We start from the raw sequence: 24,578 nt of genomic DNA on the forward strand, positions 1-24,578 counted from the left end.
CTCTTCATCTTCTTCCCACACCTCATACTCTTGGTTTGGGTTTGTTGGTGTACCTGCGGTGAAACTCCACCTGCAACCTAGGGGCTTGTACGTTCCCAGAGTCCTCCCATGAATTTTCCTCATCCCCGTACCCCTTCCAAGACACTAGATACTGCAATCTCCTCCTGCTCCAGTGAGAGTCCAGCAGTTGCAGCACCTCATATTCAGGTTCCCCCTCTACCATTATAGGAGGGGGTGGCAACTCTTTTGGCAGTTGATACTGGTGCAAAGGCGTCACGGGAGACAACAAGGACAAATGAAAGGGTGTATCTTCATGGATGTAGGTAGTTGAAACTTGAACGACAAAGGGTTAATATGTTCTACCACTTCATATATCCCCACCCTCTGAGGATCCTGCTTACCACTCTGCCCCTTACTCGGCAAATCCTTGCTAGACAACCACACCTGGTCTAATACAGACTCTCACAGGGGAGAACCCATTTAGATGTATGGAGTGTGCCAAGTTTTCCCTGCAGAGTTCACTTTGTCCCTCATATCAACAAACTCATATAGGGAAATTGTAAATTGTAAATTTATGGAGTGTATTTGATGTTCTGGTGTGGAAAGTTGTACGTATATGTATTAAACCAATGAAAATGTCTCATTATAGTAAGTATAATGAAAGAGATAATGTACTGTTAGGGATGGGTAGAATTTGACTCTGCTCATTGTGAGTGAGCATGTGCTGAGAGTCCATTGATATTTTGCCTTTGCAGAGAGAACTGGGAATGGAAAATTGTGAAAAGAGGAGCACAGCAGTGGTGTTTAGGAAGCATGATTGGCTGTGAAAACTTAGAACTGTAGAGTTGAAAGGGACTCCAAGGGTCTTCTAGTCCAATTCCCTGCTATAAGAACAGCATAAAGCCCATTTTTATAATTGCAACAAAGGAACAATGAAAACGTAGAAAGACTTGAAAGTAATCCTTAAACAATCCCACATTGTTAATATTTTATAAATTATGTAACACGGTTAATATTTTATAAATTTTCCCATCATTTCGCAATAACTGTGGTCCAGCTGCTGTGAACAGAAAGGAAATTAATTCTTTAGACTGAAGCGCAGAATTTGGGGTGAAATCTAGTTATAATAAGGCAAGTGCTGAATTAGGACAGATAGATGGTTGAGATTTTGGAGGTCAGATAAAAAGCTCTTCCCCAGAAGACATGGACCACGGTACACACACCCCCAACGTGAAAATGGGAATCCGAGACCTTCTGCATGCAAAGCAACTGCTCTACCACTGAGCTACACCCCATCATAACAAAGCCTAACTTTCTCCATCAGCTCCCTCTTTTTACAAAAGGTACACATTGTAATGACACTGGACCACCCTTTAGTGTTGTCCTAAGTTACTGGTCTAAACCCCTTCCCAGGAGGAGGCTTTTTAGAAATGGGGGGGGGGGTTCATCTTTCGCTGCCTCTGTGGGAATTGAGCCCATGATTTTCTCCCTAAATACACAGGAATATAGAGCTTGCCGGCTAAGAAGGGAATTTCTGTTTTGCAAGGAGGGTGAAGCAGATCTCCTGCCACAACCCCTCCCTCTGGGTCAATGAGCTCCGCTTCCTAGAGAGGAAAATCCACTTCAGCAGGGCACACTTTCTAATCTGTGCAGCCTTCTCTTATTGACAACATTCGCTGCCTAGGACTGTTACAGAAATGTTAGTAATTTTGTATTAACAAGGGCCAATCCTCTTCCAATAGCAGCAATCACCACACAGTCATTCCTCTTTCGTATGTGTGGAAAAACCCTTCCTGCGCAAAACTCAGACAAATTTTGGCTGTTCTGTCCTGGTTGCTCTGCAGTTCATAAGACTGAACTTCTATTGTCTTCAGGGTTGACAGCGTATGAATCAATATGGCTGATGTCTCTGAGAGCGAGGCTGACTCTGAGAATGAGAGGTCGCAGCCACCAGCAGGAGGGAGGAGAGGGTGAAAATGCTATGTAAGGGGAAGGGGGGAAGGACCAGATATCACTGGCCTTTGTGTTGTCTGGGAAACGGAAACTGAGACTGAGCACTTCGTATCCGAGAATGGCAGGTGTTTCCTGCACTGAGATTATTACAGCTGACTTGCCCCAACAATCCCTTGCCCTCACACACACAAACGAAACCCACTGCAGCCCATGTATCAGTTTGCATTTTGTAGTACGTTCCCGAGCACAATTCAAAGTGTTGGTGCTGACCTTTAAAGCCCTAAACGGCCTCGGTCCAGTATACCTGAAGGAGCATCTCCGCCTCCATCGTTCAACCTGGACACTGAGATCCAGCGCCGAGACCCTTCTGGCGGTTCCCTCACTGTGAGAAGTGAGGTTCCAGGGAACCAGGCAGAGCGCCTTCTCTGTGGTGGCGCCCACCCTATGGAACACCTTCCCATCAGATGTCAAGGAAATAAACAACTATCTGACATTTCGAAGACATCTGAAGGCAGCCCTGTTCAGGGAAGTTTTCAATGTTTGAAGTTTTATTCTGTTTATAATGTTCTGTTGAAAGCCACCCAGAGCGGCTGGGGAAACCCAGACAGATGGGTGGGGTATAAATTATTATTATTATTAATCTGATGTGTAGATATCTTTACCGTTCTGATTAGTTCAAGAAGGTTCAGGAAGCTTCTCTGTGTGAAAAAAGGTTTATTTCTATGTGAGAGAAGCAGGAAGAAGGTTCATTATTGGTTATTTCTCTGGGAAGCTGAGAGCCAGTGTGGCGTAGTGGTTAAGAGCGGTAGTCTCGTAATCTGGTGAACTGGGTTCACTTCCCCGCTCCTCCACATGCAGCTGCTGGGTGACCTTGGGCTAGTCACACTTCTTGAAGTCTCTCAGCCCCACTCACCTCACAGAGTGTTTGTTGTGGGGGAGGAAGGGAAAGGAGAATGTTAGCCGCTTTGAGACTCCTTAAAGGGAGTGAAAGGCGGGATATCAAATCCAAACTCTTCTTCTTCTACTGCTGTTTAAACTGGTTCTGTTATCTGTTCTGTAAGGTCATGCTGACTATAATAGTAAGACCAGGAGCAGCCTGGGTTCTCACTCACTTTCTGTTTTCTGTCTCTTTGTTCTAGTGTTCTGTTTCTGTATGCTGTGGTGTTAAGGTTTAGAATTAGTATAAGTTTTGTAAGTTCTATTGTAAGTGCTTCAACTGGATTTTTATGGACTGTGCCTGATTGTATTGGATTTGTGACCATTTATGCCCATTTGCCTTCAGTACCAGTAAAGCTCTGCTGGATGAAGTACAATTGCCTCTGGTCTATTTTTTGGAAGTTCTGCTACGTGTTCAAGTTTTTTTCTCCTCTGGCACTGATGCGACAGTATATACTTTTGTAACTCAATAGAATATTTAATTTAAAAAAATTAAACAAAAAATGCCCGTATCTGAGATAGGCTAGATCAGTTCTGGCCTCTTATTGAGGGGAGACCCAACTCAGATGAGCCGCCAGAATCCCAGGAGGAAGCCCTTTATATCCTCAAGACTCATTTGCCTAAAATGTTTATTTTATTGTTTGGTAAATGTGTGTCAACTTTGTAGATTACCATCATACCTTTTAACTATCTCCACGATGTAGCAGGTTTCATGTTACCTTTCTCCTAATTTAGCTATATTCATTTTATACTTAGCCAGCTATGTTTGCAACATCCTAAGCAGCTTCTGAAATTCATCTATGAGTAATGAGCAGTTTAACTCAAGATACAAGAGCCTGGTACAGGAATGATTTAAAGAAATAACGGGGTCCCCTGGTCTCCACAGTTGCCATTGCTGAAGAACTGGGAGTCAGAAACTCTTTGAGGTCTACTGCAAATCGTCCAGATATCTACCAGTAGATCTTTTTCTGTCTCTTTCCCATCACAAATGTGTCCAGGATCCAGATTTCTTCTTAAAGAGCCCCACAACAAGCTTGGATCAAATGTCACATTTAGTTTTTTATTGTCAGGTGCTCCTTCATGTTCAGATCAGGCCTCAGTATAATAATGTAGCATTTGGGAATGAAGATGCAGCCCAGAAGCCCAGCACTGGAGGCCAAGATAGAGAAGACCTGCACGGCTACCATGTATTTCCCCTTGGTGCTCAGGTAGGTGGGAACAAAGGACACCCAAACACTGCAGAAGACCAGCATGCTGAAGGTGATCAGCTTGGCTTCATTGAAGGCCCCAGGAAGCTTCCTGGCTAGGAAAGCCACCGTGAAGCAGATGGCAGCCAGAAAGCCCATGTAGCCAAGGACAGTGTAAAACATGGCAACAGACCCTTCATTGCATTGCAAGATAATCTTTCCAGGCTGCGAGTGCATCTCAGATTCTGGAAAAGGGTGAGAGATCCCCAGCCAGGCGCTGCATATGATAACTTGGACACTGGAACTGGAAATGACAATGGAGTTGGCCAAACACTTCCCTAGCCATCTCCTCACCCTGTTTCCTGGCTTAGTTGCCAGGAAAGCCAGAACCACAGTGATGGTTTTTGCCAAGATAGAAGAGACAGCAACTGAGAAGATGATGCTGAAGGTTGTCTGTCTGAGAAGGCAGGTCACGTTCCTTGGCTTCCCAATGAAGAGGAAGGAGGACAAAAAGGAGAGCAGGAGAGACATGAGGAGAATGTAGGAGAGGTCCCGATTGTTGGCTTTGACTATTGGTGTTTCCTTGTATTTAATGAAGATTCCTAACACAAAACATGTGGCTAATGATAAGAGGAGGGCAAGGGAAGCCAGGATGCTCCCCAAACATTCTTCATAGGACAGGAAGGTTATTACTTTGGGGACACATTGGTCTCGGTCCTCATTTGGATGCTGATCTTCTGGACATTTGGTGCATTCATCAGCATCTGCATAGAGGAAAACACACTTTGGTATCCTAACATCAGTCACAGGCCTACAATGGCCTGAATGCTGTTTCAGTTGTGGGGAAAGGTGGGTCTATGGGAGAGATCAGGAAAGAACACTGTTGTGTTGGAAAGGAGAGAAGCAAACATTCACTGCTTGATAAGTCTCAGTCCCCCAAAAAGATATTGTGCAGTGTGGCTGGAAACACACTCTTTGTGAGATACTTCAGAGCTGTCTCTATGAAGGTTGCCACAATTTCTGTAGTTGTCACATGAGTAAAAGTGAGGCTTCGAAAGAACAATTGGCACCTTAAGTAAGGTACACTATCATCCACCCATCAGCTTATATATTGCAATGATCAAGGAGGCAGAAGTGGTTTCCATTCCATAGAAACCACTTCTCTTTTTCAGTGGTGTTATTGTGGATCTGAAGGAAGCCCCCTGGCACTGCCCAAGTCCCAGCCTGCATCCCCATTTGCCAAAGCAGGGTGCAGGCTAGGATCCGGTTCCTGATAGGCAGCGGGGGCTTATGCCCTCACTGCCTATCAGGAAGGGCACCAAAGTTCAAGTTCTCTTGTTGGGGCTCCAGTGAAGCCTCTGCCGTCCTGCAACGCTGCTGCACCAAGAGGGGTGAGTGGACTTATTTCAACCTTCCAAAACCACAGGTTCAAATACTAGTGTGGGGCTGTTAGAGAGTTCCTGGTAAATACAGCTGTGCTGCTTTTTGGACCCTGAAACACCAGAGGTTTTTGGAGCAGTGTTCAGCCCCTTCTGAAGGGTGAAATCAGCTGAAATCACTACTGCATTAGGTGATTGACAAGTTGTCAGCAGCTCCCAGCTGCTAATTTTCGCTTGGGAAATTAAGATCTAGTGGAAAGGTCAGGGGGAAAAAATTCTGGACCCCTGGATTAGACAATAGTAGGCTTGCTGGCTTAATGAGTTGACTAGGTATAAAGGCAACTTCTTGTCTCCTAATGTCATTCTGCGCTTCTGTGCATGCACGAGTGGTGAAATCCGGAAGTAACCCTTTCCGGTACTTCCGGGTTGCCGCGGGACGTAACCTGAAAGAACTTAACATGAAGTGGACGTAACATGAGGTATGACTGTATAAAAATCATAAACCAGAGTTCTGCAGAGCAGCTACCATTAAATCCAGATTTATTGTTCACGTGTGAGCTAGTGGGCAAATAAAATTTTCTGGTGCTGGGAGGACATTGTGGACTAACAATAGCTGAGCCCTCTCTGGGAATGACATTTCATACAAACATTATGTTCAGCCTGGCTCGGAAATTACCCCCATCCTCCCATCAAAGGCCATTTTCTCCGAGATCTTCTCCTACCTTCCTGAGTGGAGATTGTCCCTTCTGAGCAGGGAGAACAATCATAGCAGCAGGGCGGCTTCCCTTCCTGAACTTTTCTGGAATATCCAGGGAGACAGCTTTCTGTGCATCTTGAACGAGGCACCGTCTAGGCATAAAGAGAAATTGAGCACTAAGGAGAAAGTGATAGGTGTATTTTTGCCTTTGGACACAGATAATAGAATTTTGGAAGGATATCAGAGAAGATATATTTACTTCAAATCCCTATTTGGGGGCAGTTACATTTTCCTTTGGTTTTTGCAGACCAGCATGGCAGAGAAACTCTTGTGGCGTTTCTTCTCTTTTATTTTAACACTGATAATCTCGCTTTTCTATAAAAGGCAGCATGAAAAATACAAAGAACAAGAACTTAAGTAACTAATCTACAGTGCTAGGATAACAGGTAACAACAAAGAGGAGCATGAAATAAACCACCTTAAAAAGAACAGCAGCAATAAAACAAGTCCTCAAGCTGTTGCCATCACATCTGCTACTGGATTACAGAGTTTTGAAATAAGGAATGGCTGGCTGGCTGATTTCTGCCACTCTGAGGTTAACTGTTTTCATGCTGCCCTGTTGATCGACTAAATAGATGAGGAAGCCCTTACTATACTTCAGCCTCACACAATCTGATGCCCTTCAGATGCCTTCAGCCAATGCTGGCTAGGGCAGATGCAAAAATTCTGGAGGGCACCTCTTTGGAAAGACGCCCATCCCACCGCGAAATCTTATTCATGCATACCCATTGAGCTCCATTAAGCTCAATGGGACTTAGCTCCAGGGAGGTATCTAGAGCTTAGCACATGTCACAGGTAATAAAATGACACATAATTTTCCTACCTTGTTAAAAGGCTTGGACCATGCAATTGCTTCCGGGTTTATGGTGAACTTTAGATCTGGGGAAGTTTGTCTCTCTATGCTCCCGATCTTCACTCTAGCACGAGAATTATTAGGAAACATCACCCAATTCACGATATCAAATCCAATGGCCAATGCTCCAGTCTCATCCAAGTTCTGTCCACCAGCTGAAGTATTAGAAGAGAACCGGACTTCTTTCAAGTAAGGATGAAGCTACAATGACAAAGGAAACTCCAGCATTGAGAGAACATGTTGGATAATTCAGCCCTGCTTACACTGCATCCTGATCTCCTCTGAATAAAACCTACAGTGGCTCCCAGTACATTTCTGAGCACAAGACCAATTTTTGGTGCTGACCTTCAAAGCCCTAAACAGCTTTGGCCCTGAATACCTGAAGGGCGTCTCCACCCCCATCGTCCAGCCTGAACACTGAGATCCAGCTCTGAGGGCCTTCTGACAGTTCTCTCCTTGTGAGAAGTGAGGTTACAGGGAACCAGGCAGAGGGCCTTCTCAGTAGTTGTGCCTGCCCTGTGGAATGCAACTTTGAAAACGGGAGTGAAATATATCAGATAATTCCCCAACATCTTTCTCCACAAACTTTTCTCACAACAAACACAATGCTGTTGGATTATTTTAATATTTGTTCACATATACTGTTCACTGCATTTTTAGGGAAACTTCCCTGGGGTCATATTGTTATGTGATGGAGGGTGGCTTATAAGTTTGTGGAAATAAAATGTACCACTGCTGTGTCTGACTCATTGTAAGGCAGCTTCCTCTATCTTTGCTGCTAGTCAGTGTGGTATATGTTAAACTAGGTGGATCATTGGTCTGACACAATATAATGAGCTTCCTAGGCTTATATCTTGATGATTCTGGAGCTGGGACAATGAATGGAAGTTTACAGAAGGCAAAAGACGTACCTGCCATGGCTGTAGCCTTTCAAGTTCCAACCTGTTTCCAGCACCCACCGTCAACATCCATTTTGAGCTGGATGAATATGCAGCATTCAAGGCCTTGGCCACGACTTGGACACTGTAGTAATTGACATAGTTGTCTTGGGACTGAATTTTTTCAATCTCCTCCTGGGGCAGCATCTTCAGATTCTCCTTCTCCCTGCACCTTGTCCAACCCCTCACAGACAAGGCATGCTTTGAATATGAACAATCAAAATTTTCTGCCCAAATGTTTAGACTAGTACCAGACATTGGCTTATAGTAGTCCTTTTTAGTCCTTCTTTTGGTCTTCAGTATAAAGGACAAAGAGCCATGGGCATAACGGAAGGATTCGGTATCATAGAACAAGATTGTGTTCTGTAGAGCTGTGGTTATCCAGACTTTACCCCCAGTTTGTAACCTTTCAAGGAAGGATTGTACCTCAATGATTATATGAAGTCCATATTGAGAGCCTGTGTAGTAAACAAATACATTGACTTGTCTCCACACTGCAGGCTGTTCATGGGGTAACCATAGCCAAGTATGTAGTAGTACTCTTTTTGTGAAGGCAACACAGATTTCGTTGCTGGTCATCAAGGGTGTCAAGGTACTCAGGAACTTTTCTCCATTGTCATTGTCTGGAGCAAAGAGACCGACCCACGTCCACCTGAAATGCAGGAGGAGTTGGACCATCCCCAGATGCTGAGTTTCTTGCTTTGGAACCATGCGATAGACAAAAGGGGATTGGACATCATCCTGAACTAAGCCGTAGCTGAGCTGTTGAAATGAAAGGAGACTCATGCATTGTTTTTCAGGACAAAGATTGGACACTTCTGTGTGAAAGATTCATTTACTTCCTCCCTCTCAAAGAGTCTGGGAACAAAGACTCAGCCACTACCCTTCTAATCTGGTGAATTTCTATATATTAATCACCTGATCTAAGGTTAAACACTCACGTGTTAGTTAGCAGAGAATAACAACAGTTAATTATCAACTCAGTTAGAACTCCCAAGTTCCCTTTTGCTCTTAATTTTGCATCAGTGGCATCTTCCAGTTAAACCCTTTCACCAATACACATAGCCATTCCCATTTCAGTGTCAATTAAACCAATTCTGCTTAACACACCACACAGCAAAATTGCCGAAGAGCCATGCCGAAGAGCATCCGTTTTCCCTGCAGAAGAACTAGCATCAATTTAGTTATTGAAATATTTCTATATGGCTCTTCACCTCCTGAAAAGCAATGTTTCAAAGTGATGTAGAATGTAAAGTAAGCAGTAAAATCAGTTGCATCACGAGGTAGCAAATGTTGTCAGATGTGTTTGTTATGAACCCAGTTCTTACCTGTGGGATCTTGTAGGTGCCCAGCATGCTTGCAATGTATGTGGAGATGTCGGATTCACCCCCTTCAAGAAATGCCAGCAGTTTTCCCCGTCTTCCACAGCTGTAGTTTGGAATGTTGATTTTCCCACCAGCAAGGAGGTCTGTCAGGGCATCAGAAGTTGTTCTTCCATCAAAATAAGTATCATAAATACTGTAGCCCAGGGTGATGTTGGGTAAGAGCATGGGGTTATGATTGATCTCCTGAACAGCAAGAAGGAAGGAAAGAATGTGCCAGTCCCTCCCATTCATCCGGCTGCAAAAAAAGCACGTCACATAGTCATCCTCAATTCACTGAAAATGAAAGTCAATTGCTTCTCTTTGTACTAATTGAAATAAAAATGAAAGGACACCAGAAGTATCTTAGAAAGAGAGAAGGATGGGGTGGGTGAAACAGAGCATGAATCAGTCCTTTTCCTGGTGACCTGCCTTGGATGCTTTAGTTGAGATTCCTGTGTTGCAGGGGGTTGGACTAGATCAGGCTTCCTCAAACTCGGCCCTCCAGATGTTTTGAAACTAGAGTTCCCATCACCCCTGACCACTGGTCCTGCTAGCTAGGGATCATGGGAGTTGTAGGCCAAACATCTGGAGGGCTGAGTTTGAGGAAGTCTGGACTAGATTGTCCTCAGGGTCCCTTATAACTCTACAATTCTACGCTCCTATGACCTCCTTGGCCACCCCATCAGGTCCAGTGGTTAGCAGCTGCCTCTGTATCTGAGAACCTCTCCAGCCATGGTATATTGCACCAAAATTGGTTCCCAAATAATGGTTTGCATATTTCTAGTGGGAGCATGGGAAAAGCAGCCCAGGATAGTTCCATCCCTTTCATATCACAGATTTTAAAGCAAGGAGGGTGTTTGTTGCTTTTGTATAACACTGTAATCCTACCCACATTTTCCAATTGTAAGTGATCCCACAGAATGAAATGCTCCTTCAGTCTTCAAACAAAAAACAGGAGATAGCGATTCATCAGGAAAAATAGAAAATATATTGCTTCATGAGAAAATAGAGGCTGACCTGGGTACATCAAGAGAATTGGAGAGTGTCAATGCCTTATTACTTACGACTGAAGCTTGCTATACGGGGTGCTTGAAAAGGTGAATGGAGAGAGATCTTTAATATATTTCAAAGGTGTGACTCCACTAATGAGGTAGTCTCCTGATCTGTAGAAATTCATAACAGAATTTTCATCCCTGATCAGATTCAGTGGACATTTGGCCTTCTGCTGCATTCCGTAGGTGGCAAGAGGCAGAAGCAGAGGCAGAGTTATCATCCTGGGTCTGCCTGCTACACGTCCCTTATGACTTCCTCCCAACTCCATAGCCAGCTAATAAGAAGAAACCCCAAACTCTTTTGAGAAATACAGGACTTGAGAAATACAGCTCTGATGCTAGGTTCAATCCCACTAAACTCTGCACGTAGAGCTGGGAATGTTCTCTCTCTGGAGAGCTCTCACTCAGTAGATAGTACTGAGCTACATAGCTCAGCTTCCTGTATTCTGAGTAAGCTTCACGCACACTTATCTCACTCCTTCACCTACACCGTATCTTGGCCCCAAATATTCTATGGCACATGAGGTATTTTATGCATCAGGCATAGTGGAATAAATAACATCCTTCTGAACCTGACTGTGATATTTACATTATTGTTCCCATAGGTAACATTGAAAGGGGTGTGAGGGAGTCATTTGGACTCTGGAAAGAATAAGCATAGATAGTTCTGATAATTATTAAGTGAGAAAGATCTCCTCTGAACTTTATGGGAGCAGGTGCAGAGTAGGGGGAAAACATGTTTACTCAATACCCTGAGGTGGATCATGGAGGGAGAAAGCTGAGTTTGGCTAACTTTTATTGACATCAGAAGAGTTCTGAAACTGGATAGGACCAAGGGCCCATGAATTCCAGCTTCCAGTTCTTACACTGACCAATCGGGTGCCCCAAAGGGAAACCAACAAGCAGGAAATGAGGACAGTGGCAATTCCAGATATGTGATTCCCCTAAACCTGTACAATCCGACCTCCCACTGTGGAGGGGGAATATATCCACCTCCATGAATTTGTCTGAACCTCTGTTTTTATTTTTAACAAGATTTATATATCACTTTATTGTAAATACACCCTCCAAGTGGTTTGTGGCCATGTTTTATGGTGCCCTGGGCTACATGGGCTTCCTGGCTGCCATCTGCTTCACAGTGGCTTTCCTAGCCAGGAAGCTGCCTGGGGCCTTCAATGAAGCCAAGCTGATCACCTTCAGCATGCTGGTCTTCTGCAGTGTTTGGGTGTCCTTTGTGCCCACCTACCTGAGCACCAAGGGGAAATACATGGTAGCCGTGCAGGTCTTCTCTATCTTGGCCTCTAGTGATGGACTTCTGAATCTTCATTCCCAAGTGCTACATTATTATAATGAGGCCAGATCTGAATATGGAGGACCACCTGAACACACACAAAAAATAAACATGGCATTTGATTTCTAGCACTTTGTTTAGTCATTTAGTCGTGTCTGACTCTTCGTGACCCCATGGACCAGAGCACGCCAGGCACTCCTGTCTTCCACTGCCTCCTGCAGTTTGGTCAGACTCATGTTTGTGGCTTCGAGAACACTGTCCAACCATCTTGTCCTCTGTCGTCCCCTTCTCCTTGTGCCCTCAATCTTTCCCAACATCAGGGTCTTTTCCAGGGAGTCTTCTCTTTTCATGAGGTGGCCAAAGTATTGGAGTCTCAGCTTCAGGATCTGTCCTTCCAGTGAGCACTCAGGGGTGATTTCCTTAAGAATGGATAGGTTTGATCTTCTTGCAGTCCATGGGACTCTCAAAAGTCTCCACCAGCACCATAATTCAAAAGCATCAATTCTTCGGCGATCAGCCTTCTTTATGGTCCAGCTCTCACTTCCATACATCACTACTGGGAAAACCATGGCTTTAACTATATGGACCTTTGTTGGCAAGGTGATGTCTCTGCTTTTTAGGATGCTGTCTAGGTTTGCCATCGCCTTTCTCCCAAGGAGCAGGCGTCTTTTAATTTCGTGACTGCTGTCACCATCTGCAGTGATCATGGAGCCCAAGAAAGTAAAATCTCTCACTGCCTCCATTTCTTCCCCTTCTATTTGCCAGGAGGTGATGGGCCCAGTGGCCATGATCTTCGGTTTTTTGATGTTGAGCTTCAGACCATATTTTGCGCTCTCCTCTTTCACCCTCATTAAAAGGTTCTTTAATTCCTCCTCACTTTCTGCCATCAAGGTTGTGTCATCTGCATATCTGAGGTTGTTGATATTTCTTCTGGCAATCTTAATTCTGGCTTGGGATTCATCCAGCCCAGCCTTTCGCATGATGAATTCTGCATATAAGTTAAATAAGCAGGGAGACAATATACAGCCTTGTCGTACTCCTTTCCCAATTTTGAACCAATCAGTTGTTCCATATCCAGTTCTAACTGTAGCTTCTTGTCCCACAAGATTTCTCAGGAGACAGATGAGGTGATCAGGCACTCCCATTTCTTTAAGAACTTGCCATAGTTTGCTGTGGTCGACACAGTCAAAGGATTTTGCATAGTCAATGAAGCAGAAGTAGATGTCTTTCTGGAACTCTCTAGCTTTCTCCATAATCCAGTGCATGTTTGCAATTTGGTCTCTGGTTCCTCTGCACCTTCGAAATCCAGCTTGCACTTCTGGGAGTTCTCGGTCCACATACTGCTTAAGCCTGCCTTGTAAAATTTTAAGCATAACCTTGCTAGCGTGTGAAATGAGTGCAATTGTGTGGTAGTTGGAGCATTCTTTGACACTGCCCTTCTTGGGGATTGGGATGTAGACTGATCTTCTCCAATCCTCTGGCCGCTGCTGAGTTTTCCAAATTTCCTGGCATATTGAGTGTAGCACCTTAACAGCACCATCTTTTAAAATTTTAAATAGTTCAGCTGGAATACCATCACTTCCACTAGCCTTGTTATTTGCAGTGCTTTCTAAGGCCCATTTGACTTCGCTCTCCAGGATGTCTGGCTCAAGGTCAGCAACCACACTACCTGGGGTATATGGGACATCCATTTCTTTCTGGTATAGTTCCTCTGTGTATTCTTGCCACCTCTTCTTGATGTCTTCTGCTTCTGTTAGGTCCTTTCCACTTTTACCTTTTATTATGGTAATCTTTGTACGAAATGTTCCTTTCATATCTCCAATTTTCTTTAACAGATTTCTGGTTTTCCCCATTCTATTGTTTTCCTCTATTTCTTTGCATTGCTCGTTTAAGAAGGCCTTCTTGTCTCTTATGCTATTTTTTGGAAATCTGCATTCAATTTCCTGTATCTTTCACTATCTCCCTCGCATTTTGCTTGCCTTCTCTCCCCCGCTATTTGTAAGGCCTCGTTGGACAGACACTTTACTTTCTTGCATTTCCTTTTCATTGGGATGGTTTTTGTTGCTGCCTCCTGTATAATGTTACGAGCCTCCATCCATAGTTCTTCAGGCACTCTGTCCACCAAATCTAAATCCTTAAACCTGTTCCTCACTTCCACTGTGTATTCATAAGGGATTTGACTTAGATTGTATCTTGCCGGCCCAGTGGTTTTTCCTACTTTCTTCAGTTTAAGCTTGAATTTTGCTATAAGAAGCTGATGATCTGAGCCACAGTCAGCTCCAGGTCTTGTTTTTGCTGACTGTATAAAGCTTCTCCATCTTTGGCTGCAGAGAATATAATCAATCTGATTTCGATGCTGCCCACCATGTGATGTCTTGTGTTGTTGGAAAAGAGTGCTTGTGATGACCAGCTTGTTCTCTTGGCAGAACTCTATTAGCCTTTGCCCTGCTTCGTTTTGAACTCCAAGGCCAAACTTGCCAGTTGTTCCTTTTATCTCTTGACTCCCTACTTTAGCATTCCAATCCCCTATAATGAGAAGAACATCCTTCTTTGGTGTCATTTCTATAAGGTGTTGTAAGTCTTCATACAATTGCTCAATTTCAGTTTCTTCAGCACCAGTAGTTGGTGCATAAACTTGGATTAATTTGATGTTAAAAGGTCTGCCTTGGATCCGTATCGAGATCATTCTATCATTTTTGAGATTGCATCCCACTACAGCTTTCGCCACTCTTTTGTTCACTATGAGGGCCACTCCATTTCTTTTACGGGATTCTTGCCCACAGTAGTAGATATGATGGTCATCCGAACTGAATTCGCCCATTCCCGTCCACTTTAGTTCACTGATGCCCAGGATGTCAATATTTATTCTTGCCATCTCATTTTTGACCACATCCAACTTATGGTTCTTGGTTCTTACATTCCAGGTTCCTATGCAATATTTTTCTTTACAGCATTGGACTTTCCTTTCGCTTCCAGGCATATCCGCAACTGAGCGTCCTTTCGGCTTTGGCCCAGCCGCTTCATCAGCTCTGAATCTACTTGTCCTTGTCCTCCGCTCTTCCTCAGTAGCATGTAGGACGCCTTCCGACCTGAGGGGCTCATCTTCCAACGTCATAACTTTTGTATGCCTGTTGTCTTTGTCCATGGAGTTTTCTTGGCAGGGATACTGGAGTGGCTTGCCGGTTCCTGCTCCAGGTGGATCACGTTTGGTCAAAACTCTCCACTATGACCTGTCCATCTTGGGTGGCCATGCATGGCATAGCTCATAGCTTCTCTGAGTTATTCAAGCCCCTTCGCCGCGGCAAGGCAGTGATCCATGAAGGGGTTTCTAGCACTTGGGATATGGGAAAATCCCCCACCAGAAGTTGGACTTGACCACAGCTTATAGTGAGGAGTGGGGGGGGTGAGTGAGTGAGTGAGTCAGTGAGTGAGTGAGTTAGTTAGTTAGTTAGTTAGTTAGTTTAAAAACCCTAGAATCCAGACCTATTATTTCCCAGAAGGTGCCGTTTGGCATTCCTTGTCTTTTGACATCATCCCTTTATTATTTTTTGGTGCCTGGGAAAACCATATTTATTCAGGGAAGCCTGTTCAGATATATATAAGCAGATATGTTATTAAACCTATTTATAGCTTAACTGATTATTTTAAGCATTAATTTATTAAGAATTTTTGATTTTTGTTTTGTTCTTGTATACTCCTAAGAGAGTCTACTTATAATTAAGTGTGCTTAAAAGAAAAGCAGGTGTTTAGACAAATTTACAGAAGCAGAAAGGGCTATCAAAGGCTCATAGGCCTTACTGATATCTTCTCTTTCCACCGTTGGAGAGAGGGTGCCTTTGGGGAATAACATGTAGGGAAAGTGCTTCTGCCCTCATCTTCTGCTTGTAGGGTTCATTTGGGGACATCTGCTTGGTTATTGTAAGAACAGGATTGTTGACTTCATGGCCCTTGGTCTGATCCAATCTCAGGGCTATTGTGATGTCAATAATGTTCAGCCAAACTCACCTTTCTCCTTCAACCACGTCAGTCTACTTAGTAAAGATGCTTACTTCCTGCTCTGCACCTGCTCCTGTAGTTTCAGGGGAGATCTTTCTTCCCTTTACAACCATCAGAATCACAGTAATCTATTTTTATTCTTTCCTGAGTCCAGGTTACTCCCCAACCCCACCTTAAATACTGCATTTGGGACCAATAAGCTAAACATCACAATCAAGGGCAACAGGGGGTTGTTTATCCCACTGTGCCTGAAAGATCTGGTGTATAAAACACCTTCTGGGTGCAGAACAGATGCTCTTCGACTGAGCCATGATCCTTCCCTTCCCCTTTGTCTCTGAAGCCTGATCCAGTAACCCCACCCTCATATTTGTCAAGTCCCTGAAACATCATTCTTTCAAGAGACGGGATTTCTTCTGAATAGATGGCTATGAAGTCAGGAGGAACAATCAATAGGGAAGTGTAGCAAGTAGACCCGGAATGACAACACTGCTTCTGTTGCTGCCTCTTGCAACCTATGGGATGCAGCAAAGGACTAAATGCCCACTGAATCTGATCAGCGATCAAGATTTGGCTGTGAATTTTTACAAGACAGGAGACCACCTCATTAGTGGAATTGTATCTTCACAAATGATTGGAGGTCAATATCCATTCACCTTTACCAGCACTCCCTCAACACAATTTGAGTAGTAAGTAATGCTGCCTTCAGGAATGTTTTTTCAGCAGGAGGTAATCAAGACTCAGTTCCGACACCTCACTGGTTTTCCTCAAGCACCTGGTAGAAAATGAAATATGAATAAATGAGTCATTGGTCTGATCCAGCAGGCTATTCTTCAGAAGGTCGGCGGTTCGAATCCCCGTGACGGGGTGAGCTCCCGTTGCTCGGTCCCTGCTCCTGCCAACCTAGTAGTTCAAAAGCATGTCAAAGTGAAAGTAGATAAATAGGTACCGCTCTGGCGGGAAGGTAAACGGCATTTGCGTGCACTGCTCTGGTTTGCCAGAAGTGGCTTAGTCATGCTGGCCACATGACCCAGAAGCTGTATGTCAGCTCCCTCGGCCAGTAAAGCGAGATGAGTGCCGCAACCCCAGAGTCGGCCACGACTGGACCTAATGTTCAGGGGTCCCTTTACCTTTTTTAAGAGAATTGGAGAGTAGGTAGCAATACATTCATACAGTCAGTGCTATTTTTCTAGAAAAAGAGGTGCCAGAACTCACCACTAATGTTCCGGGCACTACTCAATATTAAGTCCAAGGTCACTGCCCTTCTTGTCAGTTCCAACATCAAGTACACAGTCATTTGGGGTGTCTAGAAATGTCACCTCTTTGCCATGACTGGAAAACATACTGTATGTAGCCAGTCTACGTAAGGGTAGTTGAAGTGACCAGTTATCACAACGTCTCTCCCCTTTTTGATGCTACACTGATTCATTCATCATCTGAAGGTCCCATTGAGCATTTTTATCACTTTTGGGGGCCTATATCACCACCTACAAAGATTCTGTGAAGGTGTACAATGCTTTCAATATTTCTAGTTTCCTGGGCTCAAGGCTTTCTTTGAAATACAGAGTAATACCACTTCTGGAATGCCCTTCTGGTTTATATCCAGAGATAACCATGACCCACTGGTTCTCTCCATTCCACCCAATTTCCCTTGTGCTCAGTATATCCATGTTGTCCTCTAAGGCCAAGAACTTCAGTTCACCCATCTTGGCTTGGAGGCTGTGAGCATCCAACCCATCAATCCATATTTGTCTTCCAGGAAGTTGAGACTACATTTCCCCTTTTCATTCTTATCCACATGCCCCAGCACTATCTACCTATCTCTCCTACCTAGAAATTCATCTTGCAGACTGCATGATTTGTTGTCGCTGGTTCAGCCCCTATTTTATTGTACCCCTAATAAATAAATATCTCCTATCTTATGTCTCCAGACTGAGGGAGTGTCTCATTCATTGGGATCAAATACAACAGGGAACTCTGGACAGGAGCATAACGTTTTAAAAAAGCAACAAACACCACCTTTGCTATTAAAACTGGGAGATGAAATTGATTGAAACTAGGATGGGTCTTTTCTGGGGCTGTAAACCAGAATGTCAATGCGAGGGGACCTGTGATTTATTTCATTTATTTATTAAAATATTTCTATATTTCTTATCATTTGGTGAAAAGCAGCGTTTCAATGCATTTTGCATTGCGATTTAAGTTTTAAAATTCAGCCATGCTCCCCAAAGCAGAACTTGTTTTCTCAAAGGTAGAAGAAACTGTGAGATGTGTTTGAGTTGCAGATTTTCATTCGTAAGCAAAATGTAATTCAAACATATGTTTGAAACAGGAGCAGGACACCTGATTAGAAGAAATTGTATTTAATTAAAGTAATTTGGTTTGATTTGTAATACTTTGGAAAAGTAATGAAAATATTTTTTTAAAAAATCCCAATAAGAACAGTCGAAAAAAAACCGCATTCCCTCATTGCCTCTCTCAGAATATCGGGAAAGGCTGGATACTGTGGTCAAGATCCATAGCATGAAAATCAGGGAGTTTCACACTCTCAATTTGAAATTATTTTCTAGAAGTTCATAGAATTAGTGTCTCTGGTTTGAGTCATTGCCCTTGCTCGGAGTTGGAAGAAAAACTGGTTCTCTCGTGGATAAAATTGAATAACAACAATAATGCAACTATTATGTATTTTGGATTCTCATTTTGTGTTTTTATGCTGTGAACCACCCTGTGATGTTTGCATGAAATGTGTTCAACAAATTTAATAAATAAAAAAAAATTGAACTGACACAGTCCCCTCCCCCAAGTTGGTTTGATGGGGGAGTCTGGCATGTTTATTCTTTTCCACCTGCCATTCAGGAGATCAATCATAACCCCAGACTCTTAGCTAACATCACCCTGGGCTACAGCATCTATGATACCTTTTTCGAGGCAAGAACGACTTCTGATGCCCTGACAGACCTCTTTTCTGGAGGGAAAATCAACATTCCCAACTACAGCTGTGGAAGATGGAAGATACCACTGGCTGTTCTTGAAAGGGCTGAATCTGACACCTCCACACATATTGCAAGCATGTCAGGTATCTACAAGATCCCACAGGTAAGAACTGGGTTGATGTCAAACATGCCCGGCAACATTTGCCACCTCATAAAAATGCAAGTTTGTTTTCTTTTCCCCATTAGCAAAACAATATAACCTATGATAAATTATCATTATGTTATTCCACCCCATTCATTTCGGTGCAGAAAAAATGCAGTGCAAATGGCAGGGCATGAATTTCATACGGAATGTGGACTGAAAGCAACAACAATAACCGCCAAGAACAATAGTATTCACTGGTTTGATATTTGTTATGGACATGCCTTGAAGGAGCAAAGAATGCTCAGATGTGCAGCTCGTATCAAACAGGAGTTGTGTGTTTAGTACCATGGGGCCCATTTTAGGGAACGCCCTTCCAGCTGACATCAGATAGAGCCCCACCCAAACTTCCATTGAAAGTAAAAGCCCCAAATGAATGAGACATTGGGGTTTTGTTAAAATCCTTGGTTCATAATGTTAGAATCCTTGGTTCATATTAGCTCCCTTTTGTTCAGAAAAGACACATAGTCCAATTGCTGCTTGGCTGCTGGAGACACCAGATAAGAATGGCATTTGTGGAGTAAACATCAGGAGAAGTAAGTTTTTGGGAGTCTGGCTGTTGTGAGTCTGGCTGTGCCAGCTTACCAAAGACAACACACCTTTATGTAGACTTGTTATCTATGTAAACATAAATCTCAGGCTACAATTCTCTCTTTTAGTATATAGGCTTCAGAACTTTAGTGAGAAGCAAGGGGCCCTCAAAGGTCTGCCACGCCAAGGTGCAGACTAGGCATGGCAAAGAGTTGTATCCAATGAGTGTTTTGCCAGCTACCCTCTGCAGATATCTGGGTCTTTTTGACTGGATTTTATATGAATTCTTTGTCTGAAAACCCTATAAAAAGTCTAGGTGGATAACACCCCAGGGTTCAGCCTTTGGGGAAAACATCCCGCTGAATCTGTTGGTTTTACACAAACCAATAAATGCTGCATTCTCTCTTCTCCTCATCTCCTGTGTCTCATCGGCCAGGAAAAGCAATATTTTTGCTGGCTGCACGAGGGCCTAAAGAAGACTTTTTCAAAAAAAAAATTGCAGCAGTTTTACTTTCTCAATTTTTTGTATTGCATCTCTGAAAACTGTTGCCGTTAAGCAGTTGTATAAATAGCTTAAATGAAGTATATAGAAGTACAGTATTCAGTCGTTGCCCTGAAAAACAAAACCCCAGTCTCTTCTCCTTTCCTCACCAGCTTAGTTATGGCTTCGTTCTTCATGATAAAGTCCAGTTCCCTTTTGTCTACCGCATGACACCAAAGCAAGAGACTCAGTACCAGGGGATGGTCCAATTCCTCCTGCATTTCAGGTGGACGTGGATCGGGCTCTTTGCTCCAGACAATGACAACGGAGAAAAGTTCCTGAGTACTTTGACACCCCTGATGATCAAAAAAGAAATCTGTGTTGCTTTCACAAAAAGAGTACTACTACAAACTTGGCTGTGGTTACCCCAGGAAGCCCCTGCCATGTGGAGACAAGTCAATGTGTTTGTTTACTGTCCAGACTCTCAGTATGGACTTCTTATAATCATGGAGGTACAGTCCTTACTTGAAAGGGTAGAAACTGGAGGGAAAGTCTGGATAATCACAGCTCTTCAGAACACAATCTTGTTTCATGATACCGAATCCTTCTGGTATGCTCATGGATCTTTCTCCTTTGTAATGAAGACCAAAAGAATGAAAACATATAAATACTATGAGCCAGTAGACTTTCCTACTCGACCCGCTTGGAACCTTGAATTTGATTGTTCATATTCAAAGCTTGCCTTGTCTGTGAGGGGTTGGAAAAGATGCAGGGAGAAGGAGAATCTGAAGATGCTGCCCCGGGAAACGAATGAAAGAATCCAATCCCAAGACAGCTATGTTAATTACTTGAGTATCCATGTTGTGGCTCAGGCCTTGAATACAGCATATTCATCCAGATCAAATCAAGTGTTGACAGTGGGAAGGCTGGAACTTCCAAGGCTACAGCCGTGGCAGGTATGTCCCTCCCCTTTATCACAGCTACAGCGGTACCTCGGGTTAAGTACTTAATTCGTTCCGGAGGTCCGTTCTTAACCTGAAACTGTTCTTAACCTGAAGCACCACTTTAGCTAATGGGGCCTCCTGCTGCTGCTGCGCCGCCGGAGCACAATTTCTGTTCTCATCCTGAAGCAAAGTTCTTAACCTGAAGCAATATTTATGGGTTAGCGGAGTCTGTAACCTGAAGCGTATGTAACCTGAAGCGTATGTAACCCGAGGTACCACTGTATATGGAATCATCATGACAGGAACTTAGAAAGCTGCCTATTCAAACCAATAAAGTAATTTCTTTAAGAAGCATTTTGTATATATATATATTGGATGAGATGTTTTATTTAGATTTTTTTTTAAGATGCCCTTCATCACATTGATGTGATTCCACTGTGGTTTCCCTAAAAAGATGTTGAGGCTGTGTGAAGATTCACTATGTGGAGTTTTTAGAGTTGGAAGCCAGTGTAGGTCTTTGCTATTAAAACATCATTTTCCAAAAGAACGAAGTGGACTAACCTGAGAGAGAACAAAGACTGTTTTGTGCTTCTGAGTCCCCTCACGCTGCCCAAGAATGAGCTCAAAACCAGGGGACTTGCTTAAGCTGCCTGTTCAGCTTACCCCTTTCATGCACATGAAGGGTCAAGACAGAAACTAGCCCATAATTTTCACCTGCTGGCAAAAAACCATGACTGACACCCATGCTCCTGAGGCAAGGGAATCCTCCGAGAGTCATGGAAGGGCATCACTTTACATGTTTCCCCAAAGTAGAATGAGGGAACCTAAAAAATCAACATGGTGACTATGAGCCCTGATGAGAGAAGCTCTGATCCTTATCCAGGGGAGATTAGGATGCAGCGCAAGCCCAGCCAAATAATCCAAAATAGTTTCTTACTCTCTCAATGCTGGAGTTTCCTCTTTCATTCTAGCTTCATCCTTTCTTGAAAGAAGTCCAGTTCAATTCTAATACTTCAGCTGATGAACAGTATTTGGATGAGAATGGGGCATTGGCTGTAGACTTTGATATTGTGAATTGGCTGATGTTTCCTAACAACTCTCGTGGTAGAGTGAAAATTGGGAGCATAGAGAGACAGACATCCTCAGATCCAAAGTTCACCATTAACCCGGAACCAATTGTGTGGGCCAAGGCATTTAAGAAGGTAGGAGAAGTTATATGTGTAATTTTATTACCTGTGACATCTGCCAAACTCTGACAGCTTGATGACTAGAACATATAAGACTTTAATTGCTATCTTATAGATACTTCTCTGGAGCTCAGTGTCATTGAGCTTAATGGAGTCTGTTCTTGATTAAGCATGTATAAGATTTTACAGTGAATACAGAGACTTTCCAAAGCAGAGCCGAACATTTCCCCACCCAAACTTGGTACCCTCCAGATATTGTGGACTACAACTAGCATCTGCCTCAGTCAGCATTGGGCAAATATATCTGAGGGGCAACGGGTTGGGTAAGACTGGAATGGAGTAAGTTCTGCTCCATCTGTTTGGTAGATAAAGAAAACAAAATGAAAACAGTGGAGCTCAAGGTGGCCTGTGTAGTTGAAGACACATTCAAATAAAAAACCTAGGAGCAGATACAATGGCAGCAATCTGAGGACTTTTGTTATTGCTGCTGGTCATAGGAGTGTTTTATTACAGCTGTTTGCATGGTTCTGAGATGCTGGCATTTATTTATTTAGGTTATTGTTTATTGTATTTTTCATGCTACCTTGTATACAAAAATGAGGCAGGGGTGTTAAATAAGTAGAAATATCAAAGAGGTATGTTTCCCTGACAAGCTGCTCTGCAAAAGAATAATAATAATAATAATTTCCACAGAGTAGGGCCTTTAGGCCATTGGAAGCAGATATGCCTTCTGTTTATGCCTAGACTATTCCTCGCTCAAGATGCACAGAGAGCTGTCAGCCTGGATATGCCAAGAAAATTCAGGAAGGGAGGCCACATTGCTGCTATGATTGTTCTCCCTGCTCAGAAGGCACAATCTCAACACAGGAAGGTAGGACAGCACCTCAGGGGAAAGGGCCTTCAATGGGAAGAGGGGGCAAATATTTCAGTCAGGCTCAGGCTGATACTTGTAATGGTACTCCATTTTGACTACATCCTTTCTTGACCTCACCTATGGGCCCACCTTTCCCCACAAATGTAACAAGTTAGGATTGTCATTTTCTCTATGCAGATGCCGATGAATGTTTTAAATGTCCAGAAGATCAGCATCCAAATGAGGACCGACATCAATGTGTCCCTAAATTAATTACCTTCTTATCCTATGAAGAATCTTTGGGGATCTTCCTGGCTTCTTCTGCCGTCTTCTTGTCCTTAATCACAGGCATTGTGTTTGGAATCTTTGTTAAATCCAGGAACACTCCCATCGTCAAAGCCAACAACCGAGACCTTTCCTACATCCTCCTCATCTTTCTCCTGCTCTCCTTTTTGTCCTCTTTCCCCTTCATTGGACAACCTACAAAAGCAACCTGCCTTATGCAACAAGTGGCCTTTAGCATCATTTTCTCAGTTGCTGTGTCTTCTGTCTTGGCCAAAACCATCACTGTGGTTCTGGCCTTCCTGGCCGCTAAACCAGGAAACAGGGTGAGGAGATGGCTGGGGAAGGGTTTTGCACACTCTGTTGTCATTTCCTGCTCCAGTGTCCAAGTTCTCATCTGCACCATCTGGCTGGGGATCTCTCCTCCATTCCCAGACTCAAACATGCACTCCCAACCTGGAGAGATCATCCTGCAATGCAATGAAGGATCTGTGGCCATGTTTTATGGATCCCTTGGCTACATGGGCTTCCTGGCTGCCATCTGCCTTACAGTGGCTTTCCTGGCCAGGAAGCTGCCTGGGGCCTTCAATGAAGCCAAGCTGATCACCTTCAGCATGCTGGTCTTCTGCAGTGTTTGGGTGTCCTTTGTTCCCACCTACCTGAGCACCAAGGGGAAATACATGGTAGCCGTGCAGGTCTTCTCCATCTTGGCCTCCAGTGCTGGGCTTCTGGGCTGCATCTTCATTCCCAAGTGCTATATTCTAATATTGAGGCCTGATCTGAATATGAAGGAGCACTTAAGAATAAAAAATTAACATAGCATTTGATTCCTAGTACTGGGGATATGGGAAAATCCCCCACTAGAATCTGGACTTGACCACAACTTATAGAGGGGAGTGATTTGTTAGCTTGTTTTGTTTGTTTGTCTGGATCCCAGGCCCATTGTTCTCCAGAAGGTGCCAGTAGACTTTAGAATTATTTCTGTATGTGTGTCCAAGTGCTTTACTCCTCCTGCAATGTACAGCTTACCAGGATCATTGTCAGCTTTCTCTGTTGCCTTCACCTCATCTGTTACTACACACACATGCCTCTTTCTTTTATTTATTTGCTGCCTCCGTTTCCTCAGCATGCTTCAAAAAAACCTCCTAGTAGCATGTTTCTTGTGACAGTAAAAATTTAAACTGGTTCATTTGAGGAGGGTAGTTATATATGTTAGAGGAACCAGATAAACCTACTGGTGACACAGAGGTGACTGTGGTCCATTGCTGTACAACTAAGTTAGTCGCTTACTCCAGACAATGATTTCCACTCCTCCTTTCTTCAAGCGATTCCTAGTTGACCTGATTGACTGATTGTTCACTGTTGAACTAAATGGAATGTCCAGCCAACCAGACAGAGATTTGCCTGCTCTTCTGTTTGCCTGTCCCCACTTATGAAATGCTAAAGCAGTCTCCCTCTCCTC

At 43.5% G+C, this 24,578-nt stretch overlaps 2 protein-coding genes across 3 annotated transcripts in view; one reads left to right on the plus strand and one right to left on the minus strand.

Annotated features, from left to right (window-relative positions):
* Positions 1–2,794: 2,794 nt before the first annotated feature.
* LOC308580407 (vomeronasal type-2 receptor 26-like) overlaps positions 2,795–24,578 on the minus strand; it is a 70,126-nt gene continuing 48,342 nt past the window's right edge. The window contains exons 1-6 of one of the 2 annotated variants that reach the window (XM_081181964.1): positions 10,432–11,673; positions 9,332–9,623; positions 7,977–8,765; positions 7,036–7,266; positions 6,178–6,304; positions 2,795–4,840 (exon numbers count right to left, since the gene is read on the minus strand). In XM_081181964.1, coding sequence (XP_081038090.1) covers positions 3,942–4,840; positions 6,178–6,304; positions 7,036–7,266; positions 7,977–8,765; positions 9,332–9,623; positions 10,432–10,688 — 2,595 coding nt within the window. In that variant the 5' untranslated portion in view covers positions 10,689–11,673 and the 3' untranslated portion in view covers positions 2,795–3,941. Of the gene's footprint in view, positions 4,841–6,177; positions 6,305–7,035; positions 7,267–7,976; positions 8,766–9,331; positions 9,624–10,431; positions 11,674–24,578 lie in introns of those variants that run through there. The other variant, XM_081181965.1, reaches the window with a different exon arrangement.
* Positions 17,922–23,950, plus strand: LOC308578741 (vomeronasal type-2 receptor 26-like; the record flags this gene model as incomplete). Its single annotated transcript, XM_081179272.1, has 6 exons — positions 17,922–17,954; positions 18,494–18,799; positions 20,024–20,806; positions 21,766–21,996; positions 22,726–22,852; positions 23,033–23,950. 6 exons carry the CDS (start codon positions 17,922–17,924, stop codon positions 23,929–23,931), a joined length of 2,379 nt encoding a protein of 792 aa, XP_081035398.1. The 3' UTR covers positions 23,932–23,950.

The sequence above is a fragment of the Podarcis bocagei genome (genome assembly GCF_964188305.1).
Source record: "Podarcis bocagei genome assembly, chromosome: 2".
Classification (NCBI taxonomy): Eukaryota; Metazoa; Chordata; class Lepidosauria; order Squamata; family Lacertidae; genus Podarcis; species Podarcis bocagei.